Source organism: Lutjanus erythropterus, chromosome 1, assembly GCF_056507025.1.
Source record: "Lutjanus erythropterus isolate fLutEry1 chromosome 1, fLutEry1.hap2, whole genome shotgun sequence".
NCBI classification, from domain to species: Eukaryota; Metazoa; Chordata; class Actinopteri; order Lutjaniformes; family Lutjanidae; genus Lutjanus; species Lutjanus erythropterus.
Window position 1 is genome coordinate 32,415,250 of NC_139317.1, and position 24,890 is coordinate 32,440,139.

At 40.2% G+C, this 24,890-nt stretch overlaps 1 protein-coding gene across 1 annotated transcript in view; it reads right to left on the minus strand.

Moving 5' to 3' along the window:
- The window catches only part of atosa (atos homolog A), a 40,817-nt gene extending 17,857 nt beyond the window's left edge, over window positions 1-22,960 (minus strand). The window contains exon 1 of the mRNA XM_084720142.1: window positions 21,878-22,960. Within this exon, the coding sequence (XP_084576268.1) occupies window positions 21,878-21,908 (31 nt within the window). The 5' untranslated portion in view covers window positions 21,909-22,960. The remainder of the gene's footprint in view (window positions 1-21,877) is intronic.
- Between the last annotated feature and the right edge of the window lie 1,930 nt (window positions 22,961-24,890).

Genomic DNA, 24,890 nt, shown 5'->3' on the forward strand with positions numbered 1-24,890 from the left:
TCAGCCAGCCAGTCAGGCACATTCCTCTTGGGGAACTCCTCCTACATGCCTTTAAGCTGCTGCTGCACGTGGAGAGAGGCGCAGTCCAACACAAAACATGAGGAGGGAGGGTGAAAGAGGGAGGGAGTGAGGGAAGGGGAGGGAGGGGGTCTGTTAGCCAGCTGTAGGCTGAATAAGCTCAGGGTGAAAGAAATGGAGAGGGAGGCTATATTCAGGGACAATCTTCTTTTCTTTATGGGCTACAATCAGAAAGCCATGAACAAAGGGAGCAAGACGCATACCAGAGGGAGAAATATATGACAAAAGTCAAGATTCAAGGTCACAGAGTCCATCACCTTTAATGATGGTTGGCTTGGATGTACTGGATATACAGTGAGTGGGCTGTGGTTAAGGTATATTCCCAGTCCACACTGAGGAAGGTTCTAGATCCTGGTCCTATCAGAGGATTTGGGCTAAAGGTGACACTCCATGAGGGAGCCAAGGAAGAGCAAAAAGAGAAAGGAAACAGCCTCTGGGAAGCGGTGTGCTACACACACACACACACCCAAAACACACACACACACACACAAAATATACACAGAGAGCCCCAATCGTGTGCACAGTGGGTGTCAGATGGCTGCTTTCTAGGAAAAGCAAACCTAAGAACACATGCCTAGACCCCTAAAGCACACAAACAAAAACAGGCATGAACAACAACAACCACAGAGATAGGACAACTACAATAATTCAATTAATTGATTGGTTGTCGATTATTTAATTAATGAATCAATTAATCATTTTGAGTAACCTTTTCAGAAAAATGCCCAAATTCTCTGAGTTCAGCCTCTCAAATGTGAATATTTTCTGGTTTTGTTTAGCCTTCCATGACAGTAAACTGAATATCAATGATTCAAGGACATTTATTTCATAATACAACACAGGATTGTACAACAAAATTAGAGTTGAGGTTCTTTCATACTTCACACAAAATACTACATACAAACAGATAATTAAATTAAGAATGAAAGAGGATAAAATTAAGAGGCTACATATATACATATACATGTTTTAAACCATTAAATAATTATGCAGTAGTTCTGTAAGCTGAATGTAAACAGCAGCAACAGCATGGTGATGGTGACGATAGCATAGTTGATATCTTCATATATTGGGCTTTGGGAAACAGTGATCTACATTTCCTACCATTTTTCATTTCTACCATTTTCTGACATCTTATGAACCAAACAACTAATGGGTTAAATTAATAAAAAGACAGACAAATTAAGTGATACTGAAATAACTGTAAGTTGCAGCCCTAATGCAAACACAGCACCACCAACCATATGAAGCCACTGAAAACTTGCAAACATATACAGAGACACAGAAACAGACGCACACACGTGCAGTGCAGGACAAAGGACTAGTGATGGAGGCTTTGGTTAAGGGGCCCAGCCTGTGTGCGCATAGATGAGAGCTGTCATTCTTTAGGGCGTCGTGCCTGAATAGAACATTCCTATGAAGCTGACACACACACACGCACGCACGCACGCACGCACGCACGCACGCGCACACACACACACACACACACACACACACACACACACACACACACAAAGAAACAGCCTAAATGGAAGCTGGGAAGTGATCAGGATGCAGGAAAACACAAAAAAGACAGAGAAGTATGAAAAGACAGAGCTGCTTTCAACATAAAAACACACATTTGCAGAACTGAGACCCAGTTTTTTCCTTGTCAGACAACTCAAAATGCTCAAAAAAACAAAAATTCCCATTGTAACATCTAGGAAACAAATGTGGGAGGTGTTCTTTCAGCTTGATGCAAGATGCTTTAGTCTTTAGAGTCAAATTGCTTCCTTCTGTGTTGTAGTTAATCCTGTCTTTGGTACAAATGGTTAATATCATTTGGGAATTTATCTAACAATCCATGTTGTTTACCTATCATTAAACCTTACAAGCAGGGCTCAATGTTCAATCCTGCTATTTGCTCCCCCGCCCCTCCTCCTCCTCTCTTCCCCACTGAACCATGACCAATTTATTCCTGCCTCTCCATCTCCTTAAAAATGTTTTGTAAATTTTAAAGTAATGAATGTCTGGAAGATGTCTTCTCTCTTTCTCCTATTTGTTTTGGTGTTTCCTCTGTCTGTACTGTGTGTACCTGATGCAATTTCCTCTCCTTTCTTTTCAAATGTGTGTGTAAACTCCACAGGCCCCCTTGCATTCAGTTGGAGAAGTACCATAGCAACTACTAGACCTACTGTTTAAGTAAAAGGCTTTCCTGATACGTGCTACACTTTATGGACCCAAACCCAAACACAGAACACACAGTGGAACACTGATATTTTTCTTTTCCATGTGCGTGTGACCTCCCCTCCATCCTCTGATAATGTGTGATGTGAATTATGTAACAGGTTGGATTTAGATTCAGGCGTCTTATTATTAGACCTGTGACCGCCTGCCACCAAGTGCAGCTGGAGCCCCGCCTACAGATCGGCTGGTTTTGGCCTGTAATACACGCACGCACTAGGGCACACACACACACCTCTCAGCTGTCTCTGAGTCCTTAGGCCAACAGATCAGTATAGAGTCATGTGGGATGGAAAAAGGCCTCCAGGACAAGAGCAAAGCGGTCAACCTCGATAGCCAACACTGTGTTCAGAGTAAACACACCGTGGTACATGCTGACACACACTTTTGTGTGATTCATCATTACCTAAGGTCTGTCAGAAAGGCAAATGAGCATATCAAACATGTCAGTCCCTGGTCAGAGTAGTTATGGAGTTTTTAATCTTGAATAACACGTTGCTTGAAAGATATTTACCCTTTATATGCAGCAGTGTGTCTGTACAGTCAATACAAATATTATCAAAATCGCAATATGGCCAACAATATCCAAATCGCTAAAGCTGCAATTGAAAATGAAAATACTGATGCAAAAATCATAATTCCTACTAGAGCTGTAACACTAAACTGATTGATTAAATTGATCAATTATTAAATTAATCCCCAACTATTTTGATTATCAATTAATCGGTTTGAGTACCTTTTCCAAGAAAAAAAAGTCAAAATTCAGCTTCTTAAATGTGATTTCTTTTTTGGTTTCTTTACTGCTCTATGACAAAAAACTGAATATCTTTGGGTTGTAAGTAAAACAAGACAGCTGAAGATGTCATCTTTTAAAACAAACAACTATTAATCGATTAATCAAGAAAATAATCAACCAATTAATTGCCTATAAAAATAGTCAATAGGCCTAAATCCCAGAAATAATCACAATACAATTTTTTTTTTTACCATATCGCAAATTTCTGGTCTGTTTTAGCATAGAGAGAAAGATGAGTAAATGAACAGATGGGGAAGTGAGCGACATTCAGATAAACTGACCCATTAATGCGTGCACTGTGGCCACACAATCACTGCATGGCTGTTCCCTCGATCTATAGCAAAAGCTGCTCTGCTCTCTACACATATACACTTATTCACATACATACACACAGCTAATTTAAATGCTGTGCAAGTACCCATATGGCAAAAAACACTCCCATCTTCCTTCCTTTACGACCAGGTTTCATTTAAAAGAAGCAGAGAACACTGCAACAGTCTTGCTAGTCTTTCCTCATTAATGATGGGTCTGTGTTGGGGGGACTGGAGACAAAAGCCAGTGACAAATTAGAAAAAAAAGAGTAACAGATCAAAGTCTCAGCGGGAACACAACATTGATGAGGTCACCTATAGCTGGGCAACTGGTTATCAAAGACAATATGAGATAATATACTGCAGGGCAGCAAGCAGGGAGAGACAAGACATACTTCAGAAATAGAGAGACAGAAGGTCTACAGAGATATTGGAAGAGACAGATGAGTAGTCTAAAGGGCAGATTGGAAACATGCACAGTTAGTTCAAAAGGCATGCAGGAAGGAAGTCATATTAATGTTGTTGCTGTCTGTCAAGTGGATTTCATGCAAATGTTTGAAATCCCTGCATAAAAACAAAAAAAGCATGTTCAGTGGCATTTGTATCAGCTGAGTTGATGTAAAAAACTAAGCTTTCTGAATGTCTAAATACATCCACAAGAATAACAGTAAGAAACAGCAAGTTGTTACTGTTGAATGAATGAAAACAGCAAAACAAACTTGGCAATAACAAAGGCCATATGTGACTGTATGTGACTGTCTGGCAGACTGTGTGAGACACATTACAAACTAAAGTAGGCCTGGGCAACAAAACAACAGTGATATGTGTGGTCAATCGACTGTTAACAAATAGAAAGAAAACTGTTCAATAGAATGATGTAGAACAGATTCACTTAAATGCATTAAATACGAACTACCATGACAGCACTTAATGAATGTTCCCTGGTTCATTAACAGCCTATCATACTGACCAATAATGGTGTGTTCTACAATGTTTTGGTCACATATGCGCGAATGCCTGCTGTGGCAAATGAGACACAGACGTGTCTTTGGTATTGGTTGAAGGTGTGACTCTGCCTGTCAAAGTTCACCACAGTTGAACTCCATGCAAAGTGAAGACACAAATTTGTGCACACATGACTGAGGCATAATATGCAAGCAGCCAATCATTTAACAGTTGATTTGTTCATTAGCACCATCAACATGTGACATGACAAAAGAACTAGCATGGGGTGAGAAAACAAGTCTAAACAGTAATGAAATTGTAATTAAAAAGGACTGGTCAACTCGCCAGTAGGGCAGTTCTTTTAAATTTATTACCGGTGTGCCTTTTTAAATAAAGATGTTAAATTCAAAATAAAGTGGTTAACTTCAACCTTTTGTGGTCAATAATTATCAATATCAACTGAAATTAAACATTTTATTGTGATAAAATTTTCCGATCTATCACCCAGCCCTAGTCTAAGGCCTCCTTTGAATTGTTGTATTACAAATGTGTAAATTAAGACTTAGCTGTGCAGGTTGTTTTGCTGAACAAACAAAACAAAAACACCTGCTTCAGAGTCAGATTAACAAGGCAGACGTGAAAACATTAAGACAGACTGAAAGAGAATGATGATTGAATAGAGGTTATTTACATCTAATCCCAGTCTAATATTCAAATCAACTTCACTGGGTGAGAAAAATAAACATTTTAAAGAATGCCTGAGTACTACACTTGTAACTGTTTTTTCCAGTTCAAATGTCAAGACTGACTGTGAAAGTGAACAAATAATTGTCCAAAGCAACTGTTGAGGTTCCCCTGAGCAAGACATTAAAGCCCATAACTGCTCCAGTGGGGCAATTTTCTCAAGATGAATAAATAATAAAACTAAGAGAACAAAGGTCTGTATAACTGGACCAATTTCTTGAAAAACAATACAGTAGGACACCACAAGCTTATTAAGATTTTTGAGACTTAAACTTTTCTTTTAAAGATACATTTTAATTTTATTTTAGGACCTGTGGTCTCGATACCTGGCCCACCAGGAGGCTGTGTGTTAACGGCATTTCCAACCAGCCTCATTGCAGCAGTGGCAGCAGTCTGCTGAGCTCACTGAGGTGTGTCGGCTTAACACATAATGATATCTCGCACATTCTGAATGGAACCAAACAGTAAAGGTTCAACCTTCCTGACAGCAAACTCTTCATTCTGATCAGGAACAGCTCCGGATATCCTCAAAGGAAAAGCTTTTGTTCTGCATTTGCACCTCTTAGTCACCACTCTGTGTAAGAAAGCTAAATGCGTGAAATATAAATGCAAAGAAAAATCATGATGTGGTAATGATTTGACCTTGAATCATACATAGGCATGTATATGTGGTGGTTGTCTGAGTGTTGAATTTTGTGTTTTATTCCTTAAAAACCTTAAAAACCAGGGATAAAGACTGAAAATTAGTTACGGCTAGTAGTTCCATATATGTTTTATTATTATTTTTTTATTTAAGCCTGACTGATACTGAAGTTTTGAGTATATCTAATCTAATAATCGTTTTCTTTTTCATTATGTTCTAAAAACAAATATCAGACAACATATACGGCGATACTGATATAGACTGATATAGATAATCTTGCCCATATCAGGCTGATAATATTGATCAGCTGATATATCTGTCTGTCTGGTACATGCATGGTACATACAGAGAACATGGCTGTGTGATATTGGAATTACATTAATGTATTTCTCTATGCAAAATCCTTCAACGATTCTGCCATATTTGCATCAGCAGGAATCTCATCTGCATCAAACAAAGCACTTCTAATTTCTCCCTAAGCTGCTCAACAAATGACAAAACTGTGTCACTTCTTTTCAACTATGCAAAGGTAGAGGAAGTAGAGAGAAATCTAAATTTAACACCAGTTCTGTTGTGTTCATACTGAAAATAGGGTCATATTCTGCAGTGGGAAGAAAAGAGTCAAAACCACTTAGTGTGTGTTCATAATGTTTAGCTATAGTTGGAGCATCACAGGAGTAACAACCAAATAAAAAGTAACCACAAAATACAATATGATGAAACCGATTCATTGTATAACGCTGCACAACAGTGAGCCATCATACTTCTCTAATTTGCCAAGGCTCAGGAAGATCAAAGAGGCAATATTTTTTATTTTCAAATGGTTACCCTAAGAATAGTGAGAAAATCACACTCTCAATTTAGAGTGAGGAAGTTTAGATTCTCATTTAATCAAGAATTGTGCAGCCCTAACACACAAACATATGTACATGCACACAACTGCACTTCTAAAATGAATATACAGAGGCAGGATGGGAGATTACACTGACAGTTCTTCCATGCTAAATCTCCTTACTGCAGCCACCGGTGAGATAAATATAGACACAACTTGGTAGCTTTCATTTTCTGTTTATCTCGCTCTGTCTGATTTCAAAGTGTAGGTTTCTACAATCAACTATTTGATGACATTGTGGTAGTGTATGCCAGCTGTGCCCATATTAAAAAAGGGCTAAAGCTGTAAATGCCTGAAGTCATACGCTATGGAGCGATAAAAATAATTGCAAGACTAGGAGAAAATTTCCGACAGGCACAAGTTACTTGCTTAAATGCTGACACATATGCCATACTGTGCTGCTTTGATTTCTACCCGCTATAGCTAGCAGGCTAAGCTAGCCCTTTAATGTGCAAGTACCATCCCTGTCTCAAAGCATAGCACAGACAACTTGCAGATTATTTAAAAATTATAGAAAAAGGCTCTCCCCTGAAATCCACCACTGTGCTGGGCTTTTGAAGGCTGGCTGATGCATTGTCCACAATGTGGCTATCCCAAGACGATGAGAGTACATAGCGAGTTTCAAAGTATTCAAATGCATTGGTAGCAAAGCAGGTGGCAGATTCGAAGTGTCAGCATCTCTGGCAACAGCATTTCACCACCATGGGAATTGTTTGCAATGCCGTCTTTTCTGTCCCATGGCCAGTTCTGCAGTCTGACCGACTATATTTGGAGACCAGCTGGTCTGCAAAACCAACTAAACTGTATCTTTATTCCCTATATATCTGGGAGATAATTTTTCTTATAAGGTATGCGTTCCTTACCAACTCTCTATGAGCACTTATGTGGTTCCAAACATGCTGCATGTCCCAAAATATGCAAATAATAAAATATGCACAAAACTGACCAGGCCTAAAGGAAACCTACATCAGAGTGTGCAGTGTCACACTTCAGTACTCTATGCATTCATGCACTCTATCTACATATGAATGTGTGCATTGTTATGTAGTATCCTGTAATACAATCTGGTATAGAGAAGCCATTACATTCAATGACATAACTTTACCTGCTATTCAGGACCTGTTGTACTTATGTAATACTGTAGCATATTGCTAATTATCATAACATTTTGTACTTGAATCACAGCCCCCTGAACTGAAATTACAACATGTGGTACCCACAGATTCTCACAATACACTAGTTTGCGAGTGCAAGCCATGGATGTATTATACATGGGATACCAGATGCAAGCATGACACCTATTTCATCCAATAAGAATTGCTCACTGCCCATAAAAAAGGTGCATTATTGTTTCTTCAGCTAGCCCCACCCGTGAGTTCCTACTCAGCCCATAAACTTTACAGTGTGATGATTTTTAAATCGCTTTTCTTTTCTCCATCAAAGTTTTACAAATATAAAACCTCCATTCATAATAGAAAGAGTTATAATTGACTTTGTTTGCGGTTCGAGGTGTCCTGGCAACAGTTGTACAGATGTCTCTTTTATAACTATGACTTCTGAGGAAAATGATTTTTGGCCTGCAGGGGAATTTGTCACTGCAATACTGCACGTAGCCACTGGAAAAAACTGGAAGCAAGGCTGAAATCTAGGTTTCTAGGTTTTGTTTGTTGCCAGCTATTGTTTAGCATGTTTTTGTACCTCATTATGTTGTTGAGGGAAAGAAAAACAATCGGTCACCAATTTTGACAACAGACCAAGCCTTGTGGCATCTATTTTTATAGTCAGCTGTCTCACAATGTTGTTGTCATGATTTGACACATATTGTGTAAGTAGCTATATTGAAAACATGTCGACAGGCAAGCGATGTCCATGAATGAAATAATGTGTTTTTTGGGTACAGCTGATACATTTGTACCAGGCAGATGGTCACAAGCTACAATAAGTTTATTTTCAGAAGCTATAGACATTCTGATTTAGTATTTTAAATTATGTTGAACAAACATGCTGACTACTTTCAAACAACACATACACTTATACAATGCAAGTATGGGGGTGTTAAATGTTTCAATATTGCTAAATTTCCTGTGAAAGCAGAAACTGCAGTACAACTGAGGACAATTAAGTGAGGCAATGCTCAGCAGCAGCATAACTTTTCCTTTTTTTAAGCCCCTATATAAAAGTAGGTGTTACAGTAAAGGAAAGACCTAACTGACCTGGGACTGCTGGAGAACAGTGATCAACGATCACGATCCTGTTGACCAGGGAAGAAAGGGGGGGGGGACAAGTGTTACCAAGGCAACAGAGGCCTTGTGTTAAACATTCCTGTCACGGTGATTGAAGAGTGTCTGTATGTAGGAATGAGCTGCACCAATATGCATCTTTGTATGTGACAGTGAGCTGCAGCTTGACAAGAAAAGGGTTTGAAGACAATTCATGCTCCTGCTGTGTTTTCAGAGTGTGTGTGTACTGTGTATATACAGTGTATGATTGTTTTGTGTTAGAGCATGTCTGTAGTGCTCTGACTGTATACCATGTCCTTGTATTGCGGACTAAGAGCGTCTGTTAAGCTGTTTATGTGATCATACTCGCTTTGTGTGAGTACGTGTGTATGCTAAGTGTGTCTGAGTGTTTGTGTCACCCCTGTATCTTTTGTTTGCCCTCTCTGTGGCAAAGGAACAGACGATTGCTGCTAAATTTCAATTGTAATAACAGGGTCAGGTGTGTTTCCATAGTGTTTTATAACATGAATCACAAGTTACTGCCAGCTCACCTTTCCTGTTTTTGTCTGCCTTCTGTTACAGTGCTAAAAAACACTGGAACTGGTGGTGACGTCTGCCAAGAAACTGGCATGTTTTTGCCAGAAAGCTGTAAAGAATGGTAAGGATCGCTGGCAACAAGGAGCTAATGTAGATTGACTTCGATGTCTTAAAATTAAATACAACTGATAACAGGCTGGGTGACAATTTTTTTCCAATGAAGCTGGGTATCAGTAAATCTCACCAAAAAGCCTTGGACCAAGTCTGTGACAACTACTTAGTAGTAGAAAGTTTGGGCAAGTTATAGTCAGGGTTCCAGTATCATGCTTTGGTCTATGACTCCGTTTTTCTCAAACCTTTACCAGTTTTCTCTCACTTGATTAACTGAAATGTTTCTTCAAATCTCTGGTTTTTGGATCTATGATGTATGTGTGTCCCTCTCTCCTACTCTGCCACACAAAGGGGCAGATTCATGGCGCACTTAGCAACAGGCCCTGATTGGCTGAGAGGCGTCAGTACAGTTCCAGCTGAGGAGAACCCTTCTTCTGTTTTGTGAACTCAGCTGCTATTATTCTCCCACTGTCAACAAACAATGCACACACAAACTCGACCCAGACTGACACACCACCTTGCCCTCTCTCTCACAGCCATTATTGTCCACCACAAACAGAGCTGTTGTTAAGAAGCTGAGCAACTTGCTTGCTAGTGAAGTCACATGGTAAACAAGCTCTGACCCTCTGGAAAAAACTTTTCATCATGAGGTGTGTAAGCACTTAACAGACAAAACTCATCTCAGCTGATGTGGAAAAAGGAACTTAAGGTTCTCTCTGAGCTAGGGCCTGATTTCCCAGAGCAGCTACATGTATCAATTACTACTTCTTTCACTTGGTTGTTGACATGTCCTTGTCTCCTTTTGCTTACTCCTTTCTGGTAGGTAAAATTGTGCAGGGTCCAGTGCAAACTGATTTATTCACCTGATTAGTCTGGCAAGTGGGTCAGAAATCTACTTATCCGAAGTGAATTTTTGATTGCCGCTATACGAATTGTTTTATGGTCAATCCCGCTCCTCTGCTGAAGAGCAATCACACTGCTGTATGCAGTGAACGGTGGTGCGTTTTTTGAAACATGATATGCTGTGGTAATAAGTTTTACGATTACCTGACTTGCTTCAGTATTCATGTTATGCACAAGCGCTGGCAAGCCCCTCAGAAGAAGGGCTGTCAGCAGCTGTCTTAGTTGCCATGCAAGCTAGATGCTGTCGGCTCTTGTTATGGCACACCAGCAACGTTTTCCAGAAATTTGACGTGCCTCGTTTTATCCACCTTGTTCTCAACATCACAGCACACTGGCCAATGCATGTTTGGAGATTTGCCCACACTCTTTAACGCAACCCAACTAAACTCCTGTTTCCAGGATAATTTAAATGCTCGTTTGCAATAAAATTTTGTCTTTGTTAATCTGCTCAAGAGATGAGAAGGAAATAAGATGGCTCACTCCTTAACTACTTTCATCATCGGCTCCAGCAAAAATGTGTTTAATTTTTTTTTTACCACCTGCACAATTAGGCAAATGAGTTGCTAGATTTACTAGCCCAAAATGGCAATTTCTTGCCTTGAACAATCCTTAATTTTGAGACCTGCTTTGTTTTGGGCTTTTTTGCACATAGCAACTGGGGAAAAAAATCTAATATAGCTGTATATGCAGTATTATTAAGGTCCAGTTAACCAGTACAGCCACACTTTTATTGCAGCAAACTTTTGTTGAGTTCATCCAAACAATCCCCTTTAAATAACTTGTGGTATTCAGCTTTCTTACAGTATTAGGTCAGTATGGTATGATGAAAGCAACAGCAACAATGGTACCCTATCACGGTTAGGTAAGTATGGTTGAAAGAGTGCCAAAGAGTCTGCAGGATTTCACTGTAACCACAGTGAGTGGGACATCTTTAACCAGACTGGACTGGTATATCTAGCTGGTATTGCCTTTGAATCAATGAAAACTGGCATACTCTCTGCCAGCTGCCAACCACAAAGATGTAAATTCAAATCCCAACCCTGCTGGGATGCTCGAGGTTAGGAATGAGATACAGTTTGCCCTACTCATCTTCAACAACCATAGCAACTGAGATCCTTGAGAAAGGCACTTAAACCCCATATTATTCAGATGAGTTGCTCTGTGTTTTAAAGAAGAAGACTGACTGCACTGGGCAGCATCCAGGTGTAATGCATTCGGCTGAGTAAATGCCAAGCAGAGTGAGGCTGAAGAAATTACACAATAAACTTTCCTGAGTTAAAAAAAGACCCTTGAATACTAATATAAGGATTCACAAACACCAAAATAATGAGGTAGGCATTCTAGCAGCTGTAGGGTCTAAAGTGTATACCATGTTCTTGTTCATAACAATTAATCACACTTTTCTCTACTAATCTCCCTCTAAAGTTTCCTGAAATGCCACAAAGATTATTTTCAAGAGCAGTGACCTAAGGTTTGTTGTGCTCTCTGCAGTACCCTTTTTAACCTTACATGCACATACTGAGGCTGGGCCCCCAAAGCCCCTGTTATTCAGGCAAGAGTGGTCCTTAGCAAGCTCATTGTCAAATACCTGTTATGTAATGTGAAGTGGAGTGAGTAAAGCAGTACTAGACAAGGTGGGAAAAGTGGGAATTACTAAACCCCAGTAGAGCCAACAATTGTGCAGTCCTGCCTAATCTAGGATTAATAATGTACACTACAGCCACAAACTTTCATTTTAATTTCAACTTTCACTTTATTATTGATTTATTTTTCATTATATAGGAATTAGAGCTGCCACTAATAATTGTTTTCATTATTGCTTCATCTGCTGATTATTCTCATGATTAATTAATAAAATCTATAACATGGGTTTTCAAAGTCTGAGACTGTGGGCCTTCCCTCGGACAAAAGCTTTGGAATGAGGGCCCCTTCCACTTTTCTTTACTTGGTCAGTTCCACTCAATTCCTGGATGCCTTTGGGATCAAGAATATGGTAGTTGATCCTATAGACGCTCAACATTTGAGCTAAAATAGCTTAATATTGTTGTTTGACATAATTTCAGACTACATCAAATACATTAAGTCCAGAAAATATTTATTACTCTTAGAATCTGAGAAAGTGAGAAAAACAGTAAAATTCTCTAAAACTACTGTATCTCTCATCTACCTCCTTAACCAAATCCTACACATTTAGGCTTTTGTATGTGATCTCATTTTGATAACTAACACTTCTAATTACTGGGCCTCCCCTGAAAGTGTTTTTGGAGACCCTATGTGGAGACCCATCTCCCACACCTGTGAAAAATCCTCATCACAATTTCCCAGGCCAACAAACAGTCCCAAACCCAAAAACTCTTCATTTACTACTTATTTCTACTATAAAGAACAAAGAAACTGAGAAAATCCTTACATTCAAGAAGCTGGTACCAGCGACTGTTTGATATTTTTGCTTGAAAAATGATCGAAACAAGTAACTGATTATGAAAATAGCTGTCAATTAACTTTCTTTCGATCAACTAATCTACTAAAAATTGCAGCTCTAATAGAAACACAACAAAGTAGTGAATACACATCCCAACATTACATCAGGTGCATTGCCAAGAAGGCAAAAACAATATAGGTTTCTTAATGAGAATGAAAATGTTTAAGATGAAGCTTTTGTCAGCAAGTACTCATTTGTAGTTACTTACTAATTTGTAGGCCACAAAATTTAACTGTATGCAAAAATTGGGTCTCCTTGATCAATTCCATTCTCCTCTAAAGGCAGCAGCTGATACTAAATCTTTACTATAGCAGTTTGGATTTCAGCAAGCTGACTGCTGGTAGCTACAGGATACTAGGGCAGTAGGACAAACCAGCCTCTCTATGTAACCAGAGCCACCAATTCCAACATGAACACACGAACCTTTGACCTCTCCTCTGCTGCTGATGCCAATTTCTAGAAAGGGGAGTCAGAATTGAGCAACCCGAGTAGTGCAACTCCAAGTCCCACACATGAAAAGTGTGTCAGTCGTGGCACAGGCAGATCTAGCTGGTTGGTGACTGGAATTAGCCACTTAGGACAAAGAAGCACAAGGCCAAAAGTCTTGGTGTGGCTAGGAAAAAAACCCTCACCTTATTCTTGGTATAGCTGTACTGAATGATTCACCTGCCACAAAAGGCCAACTAACAGCTCCTGTCCTTTTAGGTGGTACTCACCTTTCATTATTATGCTGTACTTCATGTATTCATCATTTAGCACCTTCTTTTGTCAGGATGTGTGAAACCTAAAAATTACAGCTGCTGGACCTCCAAATTCAACAACAGCATTAATTCATTAACAGCACATCAAATGCACAAACCTAACCACGAAAAATCAGCTGAGTCAAAGGGGAAAAACAGAACATTAACCCAGTTAACAGAATAGACTGACTGTCAGCTGGTTTGTTGTGAGCATGAAGCGATGCTGGGGGTAATACGGGAATCACTGTTTGTCGGCCTGGAAGCGATCAGATGAGACAATGGAGAAAAGGAAAGGGGATCGTTGTGATGAGTCTCAAATTAACTTAACCTCACACTGTTGTTAATAAACAATGTGCTTAACACGTCTACAATGAGCCCCTGAGGTGCTCTCCGTTGACACTGGAATAGTTCACATTAGAGATCTATTTAAGAGGTAGATGCCTCTTGATTAATCCATGTTATATGATATATGATAACCCCGAGTATGAATGCACAGAATACATTTCTTAGATTCTTCAACCCAACTTACTTTCTCTTCATACTGTTATCAGATGTCTAAATTCTTAATCATCTATTATGGCGCTTTTAGTAGGCCTACTATACCACAGCAGCATGTTGTCAGCATGGGAATGAGAACACAGAAACAGATGAGATGGATGTGTGTGTGTGTGTGTGTGTGTGTGTGTGTGTGTGTGTGTGTGTGTGTGTGTGTGCGTGCGTGCGTGTGTGCGTGCGTCTGTGTGTCAGTCTGGTGTATGAACCTGATTAAAGTGCTGGCTTACATAACACTATGTGGTGTCTGGTAACAGACCTTTAAAAGCTGAACAGGATTCCACCCTCTTCACAGTCAATCTAGACTCTGCCAATAGTAGGCCAACATTAATCAATTGCAGTAAATCAGTGACATCTGACAAAACACTTATTTCTTTATTTCCTAAAGGAATTCTGTTGTGTTCTAAGAACACTACTGGGAGCTTTCAATGTTATATATGCTTCGACTGCCTTGCTTAGTTGTAGATGTTAAAACATTTTTACTTTTATCAAAAGAGGGCTGTTCTTATTTTCCTTTTTTAAATGCTGCTCTCCAGCAACTGTGAAGCTGCTACAATGTTTGTTATACACAAAGAATTTGTGATTTACAACTAAAATGTTTCTTTGGCAAGTAGAGGTGCACCGATTTTGGCCATTCTGATTTTTAGTCTAAGAACTGTAACTGACACAAACATTTTAGCAACTTTTCTTGTAAAAATTAAATGTTCACAATAAAAAAAAAAAAAGTTAAATATTCATTAAATACTATTTTACATTTTCTCCAAAGTCCTCCAGGTTACAGCCTGACCTTATTATAATTTTATGTTCATATTATGAATAGGGGGAATGCGATCTCATAAGATCAATCAATTTCGCAGGATTTCACGGGGTGCGATTTCACGTGATCTCATGTGGAAGCAGATGTAAACAAACCTGAGACTGATGCGGTGCAACAGTTGCTGCAATGAGAAACACAGATGCAGAAGTTAAACGAGTCTGGATGAGAAAATGCTTTAGGAGACACATCAACACAGGTTGTTTATTCTTCAGCCAGAACAGTAGGTGAGATTTTAACTGTACGTATGCTGGCTAACATTAGCCTGAAGAGCTACCAAGTTTATGGCTGTTCTGTGACATTGTCAGCTGCTCTGTCTTGTTTGTCTTCTCTTTATCCTGTCCTTTGAATCTATCACTCACACCGACTTCATGCAAGTAAGTGTTTGAGTGCGTGTAGCTGTGATCAGCATTGTGGTGGGTGTGACATCATGGTCAGTTTGTCTGTTGTGTGCATGACGTGACCATTGTGCACTGGTCACACTGAAAACCATCCGGTGCGGACTCTGGCCAGTCGATCAGTGCATCCCTATTGGCAAGTGTACATAATATTTAGCTTCAACAAAAAATGTACTCCTATAAGAAAGGCAAACAATGTTTTACCCTGACTTCACATTCACGTTGACGCACTCCAGAGTTCAACATTGTTTTTTTCTCCACCTGCCTAGTAAGGCAGATGGGTCAGAAATCTACTTGCCCAAAGTCTATCTACATTTTCAAACTCTTCTTTAAAAAGATAAATACTGGGAGAATTGCAATTCTGCCTTTGATTTTCACTGACAATGAAAGCTCTTTTTGATCAGTTATCGATTTAATATTGAAATTCAGACACTCCTACTCAACATGGCACTTACTATAAGCAAGGCGAATATTTCTTGAATGATTTAAAACACTACAGTTACATTCATGAAACAGTCCTGGCATATGAATTGACCTTACACTAGGCTATAGCCCCACTTTTCCTTTATTCAATGCATTATGTATCTCCAATAGCAATATATCTGCAAAACGTCTGTGTCAAACAATCAATATGAGTAGGCATATACCAATAAATATACTATAACCAATTTCTTCCTTGTGTTCTAGGTACTAAGTTCACCTAGCTCTATTTCTGTCAATATGCTTTTCATCTAGATATTATCAGCAGTGGAGGTGTTAAGTGCTGAGGTGTTACAGTAGCTGAAGTCTATGTGATGTGACTCAGAGGACAGGAGAGAAAAAGAGAGGAGGGGGAAGGAATATAGGATAGGTAAAAGAAGACCAGTGGAGGGCAGAGTGGGAAAGTCGAAACACTATAATGTCAAAAAAAAAACCTACTTGTTCAAGGTCTTCCCTTCTATACAAATCTTGTAGAAAAAAAGCGATAATCACACCCCCTTGAACATACTCCTATGTCAACACTGCTCTAATAGAGTAACAAGAAGCTGTGATTTTAGTTTCTCAGTAACAAAAATAACAGACATGGCGGAAGTGTGAGTAATTTCTTACTCATGCTTCTACCATGTCTGTTATTTTATTACTCGAAACATTTGTGCCAGGCATGAATGCTTCTGTTTTTCTTTAATATGTGGTTTCTGAGAATTGCTGATCCCACAGAACTTAGATCTCCTTATGTCACCAGGGATAAATACTAAAGTAGTAGGAAGGATGCACCATAGAGGACACAAGGATTTTATAAATCATGAAGACGAAGTGCCTATATACTATACATTAATGAGCCTGGCTTCTTTGTTTACATAAAAAACACAGCTGGATATTTTACAAACCCTTGTGTAAGGGCATTACATGCTTCCATGCAGAGCTGAGAAAATCACTGCTTCATAACATTTTAGTTTTTTTCATTCAGACTTTCTGAAGACCCACGGATACCATGACGAAGAGACACAAATGTATTAACCAAAGACAACCTGAATATGCCAAAGACAGGCAGAAATAAATACACAGAACCTGAAATACAATAAGAGAAAGAGACACAGACATTGTCTCCACCACAACACCACCCCTACCATGAGATAACCACCAGGTCCAGATGGCTCTTCCTGTTCCTGCAGAGCTGGCTGCTGGTTGGCTATGACGAGCCACAGGGGCGGGAGGATGTGACATACACACAAGCAAATGATGTCACTTGCTCAGTGGCACCCTGGCAGCACAAATATGACCCATGCTGCTGCTTTCAGCTTCAGCCAGTCCAGGACTAAGCCTGGATGGTATACTATTATGTGTCTGTATAGCTTGTTAACATTGATCTTTAATGAGTAGCTGTACTAAATATATACACCTGTTTGTATGCCTGTGTGGATACTGCTCAATATGACCGTAGTGACTTTAAGCTTTAAGCCTATCCATATAGGATAACAGTGCAGTCTTTCATGTGTCCTCATCATGGGCTAGTGTGCTAAATAAAATGTTCCAACATTATGTAAGAGCATTGCTGGACTGGGAGGACTGGGTACTCAATCCCATGCTGTGGCTAGGCAAGGCTAGGCTACTTACAGTCAAACCTGTCACAACAGCATTGATTTAGGCTGATTATTCCAGGGGCCAGGATAGTAACTCACAGCTGAATGCCTACCCAGTATTCATTGCGAAAGGCAGCTCTGAATCTCGTTGTACAATAGTGAGTCCAATATCCATGTTCAGTGCAGCTGGGTCAGCACATGGCAATGGTGTTGTATTGAAAAGGCAATACAGTGAAACACTTATGTTGGCCTACACTAGTTAATCAAATGAATACCTACTGGACCAAAAAAAAGAAGAACAAAAAAAGGATTTGTTTGGTTTTCCTTGCATCCAATTACTGCAAGCATTCTTCCATTTAATGTGATGTGTGTTTGTCCCTCTACCACAACTACAATCCCTACAATCTGTGGTATGGTGAAGTTGAGCATGGTGTAGTTGAGCATGGTGTATTTGAAGGAGTTTTGTGTGTCGAGATGCCACCAAGACATTCAAGAGTCTGGCTATACTACATGCCTGTGATGTTTGATAAAATGCATAAGGATTATTTTAGCAATGCTCCCATTCACATGATGGGTAACAAATGAAAAAGAAGGGAAAAGTATCAAACGAAGAACTGTAATGGTACCTGTATCACTTCAGGGGTACTGGTATTGGTACTGATATTGTAATTTTTTTTTTAAATGATACTTTGCCCTACTACCAACAACCACTAGTTTTGATGTAGCTAAAAAAAAAAACCTTGAGACCCAGTAATTAAATTAGTCAATAAAGAAAGGGAAAAAATATACAGATGGACTCAAACTGTGTGAGCTGAATAAAACAGAAGAGTGCACCAGTTGTGGCTGCCTCCTGCTATGGGGTAAATCACTGCCAAGAAGCAGGCAAAGACAACACGCGACTAGACAGGTGTTGTACAGGACAACAGTGCATGTCGCTCGGCATTATCTGGGCCTCTCGTCAGTGAGAGTGTATGCGCTGATCCGCTGGCATGTAGCTGGGACGTCTCAGGGCAGCTGTAATCTGGGTGAGCGCACGGCAGAAGGCAGGCAGAGGAATAAAGTTGGGTGGGGGGTGGGGGTAGACTTGTATTCACGTCCTCTTTAAAGGACTAATGGCTCCAAACAGGAAGCACCACCAAACAAACACAGCAAATAACATTAGAGAGATCAGGAGGCTTGACAGCTGACTGAGTTTCTCCAACATGACTAGCTCTGAGGTCATCTCTGTGTATTTTGTTTGATGTGCCTTTGAAAGGGGGAGAGAATGAGAGCTTTGGTTGAGGGCACAGGGAAAGGTGGAGACGCTCAGTCACCATTCTTAGCTCTTTGCTCATACATTTCACCACACCACTTTATAGCAGCATCTAATGCGTCTTTTTTATTTGTAATGTCCCTTCAATGATTTGGTTGTGAAGAGGACCACAGCTGAGAAAAACAAATCTATTTCCATGGTGTAAACAATTCCGATGTGGTTTTTGTATCAAAGTACATGTTGAGAAAACACACCAGAACACACTAAAACAAAATTATGTCTTTAAGGATACAGATAAAAACCCAGCTTAACTGCACTTCAGCTGAAACAGTTTGAAACCTGATACGGCAAGACATGCTTTCCCCAACTGGTGTAAACAGGTCCCGAGTTTTCCATGGCTGCTCTTTATGGGACCTGTAAAAGCTGTCGGTTGAGCCACATGGTCCAACGGTACAGCACTTATTAGGGCCAATAGCAATCTGTTACGTACTCTGTGCCACACTCAATCTCTCCTCACACCCGCATACACTCACACACACCATCCTGACTCACAGCTCAACTCACAGAAAAACAAGGGGGTCAGATGACTCTGGTTAGGCCCCTGAGCAGAACATAAGTGATCCTGTTCTCCCTTTATAACAAAAGCATGGTTCACAAAGCACCACAAAGATATGTTGCGTGGACTGGAGGAACATTCTGCTCATATTAAGTCTAAATTCTTTGTTTTTATCAGGCAGTGAGATCTTTGAAGGCATAGACTGATTTTACTTTTTTTTGAATACCAATTTTGATAATCAAGCCCAGGGAATACTATGTTCCTAAATGATACAAGACAACTGTCAATTCATCAAAAAAAGTGATCCACAGATTCAGTTGACAATAAAAATAATCATTAGTTGCAGCCCAAATGTTGTTCAAGAAACTTTTTAAATTGTGCTGTTAGAGCTGTGACAGAGAAATGCCACTTGATTTAGATTGGTCATATCAGCCTTGGGACTAAAGTCATAAGTATCTTAGTATTGATACTTCAATATCAAGTGTTTAAAATGATCCAATATCCTTTACTAATAGTATTTTAAGTACTGAAGCTATAACAAAAAACTATCTCAGTGCTCATTCAAGACCTCAGTTTAGTTCAGCCTTTGTTGTGCCTGAAATTTGGCTAGCAGCAAAACCAGTGTTCACTGACTTATTCTGTACCAGCACTGTGTGCAGGTTGTTAATTTAAAAAAAAAAAAAAATAATAAAAAAAAATATCCTTTTTTTGTGCACAGCGGACTTCTTTTCCCTTTTGCCGTGGTATTGAGTGTCATTTTTAAATACTAATATTGTACCAACGTTTAAAGTTCTGGTATTGCAATTACTCTGTATGGGACCTGTTTATTAAGGTCAACATCAGCACAAACACTGATTCAGGAGTTGCAGTGTGCAGCCCGTTTCATCACCTCATCACCTACTCAAAGCCTTGTTTTGACTTTTCACACCCACCTGATCAGGAGGTCAAGGCCTCTGAGACTTGTTCCAGAAGTGTGACATGCACATGTCTGGACTTGTTCTGCTCTTCCCTTCAAACTAGTAACCTATAGCCAGGCTCTCCTATTAACCCTCAATCCAGCACCAGAGCAATGAAACTGCCTGCTCTGCGCTCAACTCGACCTTTCGGTGGTCCAGGCTACTAAGTAAACAGCTTCTCTCACCACTGCAGTCCCTTCTGTAAGAGCAGGGAGAGGCAAAAGAAGGAAGGCGTCTGGGCTATAAGCAATCTGGTATCTCCACCACAGGAATGGTACAGTATGTTCCAAATAACAATAGTCCCACAGTGTCTGCCAGTCAAACTGGGAGCTACTGCTGTGGAGCAGCTTCTACTGGCACAAGCTTTCATAATTAGAACATGACAGTGAGTGAGCCAACCTGACATGGTGACAATCCATGAGAGGGTGAGGAACAGACTCTCTGTAGTATGTGCCTCAGGCCAACTCTTCTCATTGTTTTGGCTGATAGAAAGCAGGCATACACACACTATTACTATTTTAGTATTTGATTGTAAATTCTCAATATCGCAACCAATATTATAACAACACAGAACAGCAGTGTTGCTGATTGCTCTTCACAGTTGACCCAGCATACTGTGTTGCATTATTAGGCTATAATTACACTGTACAGTGCCAGCCAATGTGCCCTTTATGCTGCCCAGTCACATCACACAGATGTCTGGGTCAGTGCTTCTATATAAAGGCTTAGGCAAAGCAAGGCAAGGGTTAAAAGTCTAGGCCCATATAGGGCACATATTTACCATTTGTTGTGGTGGAGTCCCATTACCAGCATATCCTGCTCTAAGGAAGATCCCACTCAGGCCAGCTAGCAGCCTGGCTGCAGTTTCATAACCTATGCAAATACTCAGACTATCCTTGATTGACTGCAGCTAATCTCATCATGACTGAGAACAGTGGTCCTTCACTGCTTCCAAGTATGGCGCTATTGTGTTGTTGACAACAGATCAAGTCACCAGTTGCCCTGGATCACAAACAATCAATCACAACGTGAATCATTCAGCTTATACAATAAAGGAGCTTATACAACACCTAATGTTAATTGTGGCAGGGCATAGATTAAGGTCCTGACTGAGATACCCTTTACAAATTGATGTGATAGTAAAATTTGCATAATCACATTGAAACAAACAAGGGTGTCCCCCTCTGTCCCTGTTTTACCTCTTGCTGCAGATACAGAGACATGTAAACAGGTTGCAGAGCATACGGCAGGAGCCTTATTTCCACAACAGGGTGGGTGTCAAGAACATTTTGCAGCAGCTCTGTGCAAGAGACTGTCAAAACAAGAGCTGCTGGAAAAGGGAACAGCATTTGGCATGAGAGGATCTTGCAGGTTATAATGGTGACGCAAAATATAGGGGAAAAAAACAGCTGACATTCGTGTGTTAACACCCAAAACTAGAGCAGCAAATGCATGTTGTGATGTACACGTCCTCACTGACTCGGGTCAGGCTTTGTTAATTCACATAACCAGTGACCAGGCTGACCAGCTGTTACATAATTCCCCTGGCCTGATTCTTCTCTCAGAGGAATGGGTACAGTCAGTTCACTAAAGATGGGACTGCACGGCCTGACCATCAAGTCCACCACCCCACATGTGTCTGTGTGTCTCTGATGCTCCACATACCTCGCTCGGGCTTCATGTTGTCCAGTGTCATCAGGTTGCCTTCAGGGTCTTCTTATTTTCAAGCCTTGACAGCAACACAACGGTGTGTGAGGACCCACCCCCCCACCCCCAAACCTCTGTGACTGAGCCCTGCTGTATTAGCTAAGCAATAATATCAGCTGTGAAGCCTGCGTGTTGGTGCCAGCTGCCCCCTATCCAACAACAAAGCATTGCTTTGTTAGCATGCTACTGTACGCTTCCATCGAGTCGCACTGTATTGTCCAACTGACTAACACAAAGACGGCTGATAGCAAGGCCAGGAATAGTTAGGGTTAAGTAAACGAGTTGTCAATGTGCTTGCTAGCGAGTAACGAGTAATTTAACTAGCAAGCTGACTACTCTTACAGCCCGTCTCAAATTCCTCCACCTGAACCATAGTTACGTCGCGATGCATGTCGGTGTCTCCTCTCCTCTCAACGGCACTCTGCCCGAACTGAGGGGCTGCCAACTCAACAGTGTTAGCTCAAATAGCAAACACAACTAACTAACTTTATCGTGACTGTGTGGTTAAGCGTCTGCTGGTGACGACGACCTCCCAAACATCCCAACCCCCACTGTAGCGCAGGTAGGTAGCCACAGCTCAGCTACAAACACCGACTCCGCTGACGGACAGACGGACGGACGCTCTGGGTATTTTTGTTGCTACGACGAGAATATACTCAGCGTCCCATTCTTATCACGAAATGATATCAGACGGCTTTATATCTATCCAAAACAGAGCTGTCGCCATCTACTTAACGCTGGAAACGCCACCTGTGCTGACTTCCTTTGCGTTCTTCATTAAAACTTTTCAAGGCAACAACAAATAGCAGCACGACTCCGCTGATCGAACGCGTCGGTTAACACGGCGACGTCTTCCGAGAGCGTTAACCGTTAGCACTGCCTAGTTTGCCGCAGTTGACCGGTAAAACCACAAGAATAGGTCGATACTAATATTATTCAGGCGAAATGCAGATGAAAGGAACAGTGAGTCCTTCTAGTCGTGATGCTTACAGTCTGCCTCCCCTCCTCACTTCCCTCCCCACTGCTTGTCAAAACAGATCAGTGCAGCTCCAGTCACGTGTCCCAACAACAGCCCCAGTCGTCACTTCCCTCTCTACCGCCAGCCTCGCATGAACTCGCAGCCATAGCAACCGCCAACTTAGAAGTGGTACCAAAGAACTTGTGAAGAAGACGCGCTGCGTCTGAAGAAAACACGGTTAAAAGTGAAAACCTGACCCGAGTATGTTTCTTGATTGATCTGGAACATTAATGACAGTGGGCACTTAAATGGGGGGAAAGGAACAAACAAGAGATGGGAAACTCTCTGTGAGCTGATTGGTCAGTGGAATTCGATGCGCGCTCACGTGCGCACGTGAGGGTTCGTTTTTTCCGTCGTGAACATTTTGTACTGGCGGTGTTTGGCTTCTGTATGGAGCCAAAGATCGTGTGTTTAAGGTAATGCTGCTTATACACAGTCCTTACTGGATGACAGACTTTTAAAGCCATTGACAAGTTCCTTAGATTCTGTACTAACGTTTGATTCTTTGTTGCGTCTAAAATTAAGGAATGTTTTCTCCTGTGTAGCCTGTATTTCACAGAAATAAACTAGTCTATTTGTCATTTATTTTGTTGCTAACAAAATGGAGCTTCAGTAATTTATTATGCTACGTATATCATGTGTCTTTCAACACTGATTATAAAAAAAACACCATAGGGTGTAAGGTGCAAAATCAAAAATCCAAACCATGCCATGTCAAAATTGAGCCAACCACAAAAGTTATATGTCTGGTTGATGTTCAAGGCAATTATGGTAAAGCAATACTAAATTCCTGGCTCATGTTTCATATGCAGACTATAAATAAATTTTTTTGCACTGATTCCTGAAATGTGATTATCAAATAATATTAACATTATATATATGAGAACTGCTAAAATAGAACATAAACACTAAAAAAGATAAAATATACATAAAATGCTGACTGTAAATCTAAAAAAACATTATGTTAAGTAAAAGAAAAAGAAAATAATTATTTCGGTGAATACTAGAAAATATATATGCCAATATAGACTGATATAGCTGTGATAGACAAATATTGAGCTCATTATATCGGTCAATATATCAGTCAGGCTCAACTATCCACTAACTATCATCTAGCTTTGGCCAGTCATTGTCATGAGGAATGCTCTTTGAAAGAACAACAAAACACAGCTACAAAAATACTCTTTTCAGAAGTAAAGTTAAAAGTAAACTTTAATATGTGAAGTTAAACTGAAAAACAAAAAGATCTGTAGAACCTAATAAATCCAGGATGCAGCCCATTGCCAATTTGGTACAAATGAAAAAGCACAGAGGGAGAGCTCTTTGTTTTAATCTCTTCTTTGCTAAAACCTCTTGGAACAAAGGCAAAGGCCAAAATGAGGACACTAGAATCTGCTTCACAAATCTGTTTGGCAGCTGCAGTTGCACTTTGCATGTTATTGTTGTTTGCTACACACAGAGAAACTCTACAGAGTGGACCTGAGTTTGGTTAATAATGACTACTGTTAATTATTTTAAGATTAGACAGTGCCTGCCACAATATTTGTTGTGAGCCTATTGAATTTTAAACCGAGTCCTTAGTTTCTGATACCACAGACGAGTGACCCAGAGAACGTAGGGTCACAAAGTCCACAGTAACAATGCAAACATTGACCAGTTGGTTATGGGTATTTATCTGGCATAGGGGCAAAGTTTACAAGGTAGTCTGTTGTCACTGATTTACACCAGAAAAAATGTTTTAAAGTGAAAAACTAACTGCCTGTCTGTCAGTCATGATCTGCATGTCAAAACCAATTCGCATAAGAAACCATATGGTGTCCTAATTGGAGGGATTGGGTGGTTGATGGTGGCAGTCAGGGGTTGAAGGTACTGTACCAGAGGCATTGTTCAGTTGTCAAAAGACTCGAAAATTTCTTTGTGTGTTCCTGAATAGTCATTGATAGACTGATCAAT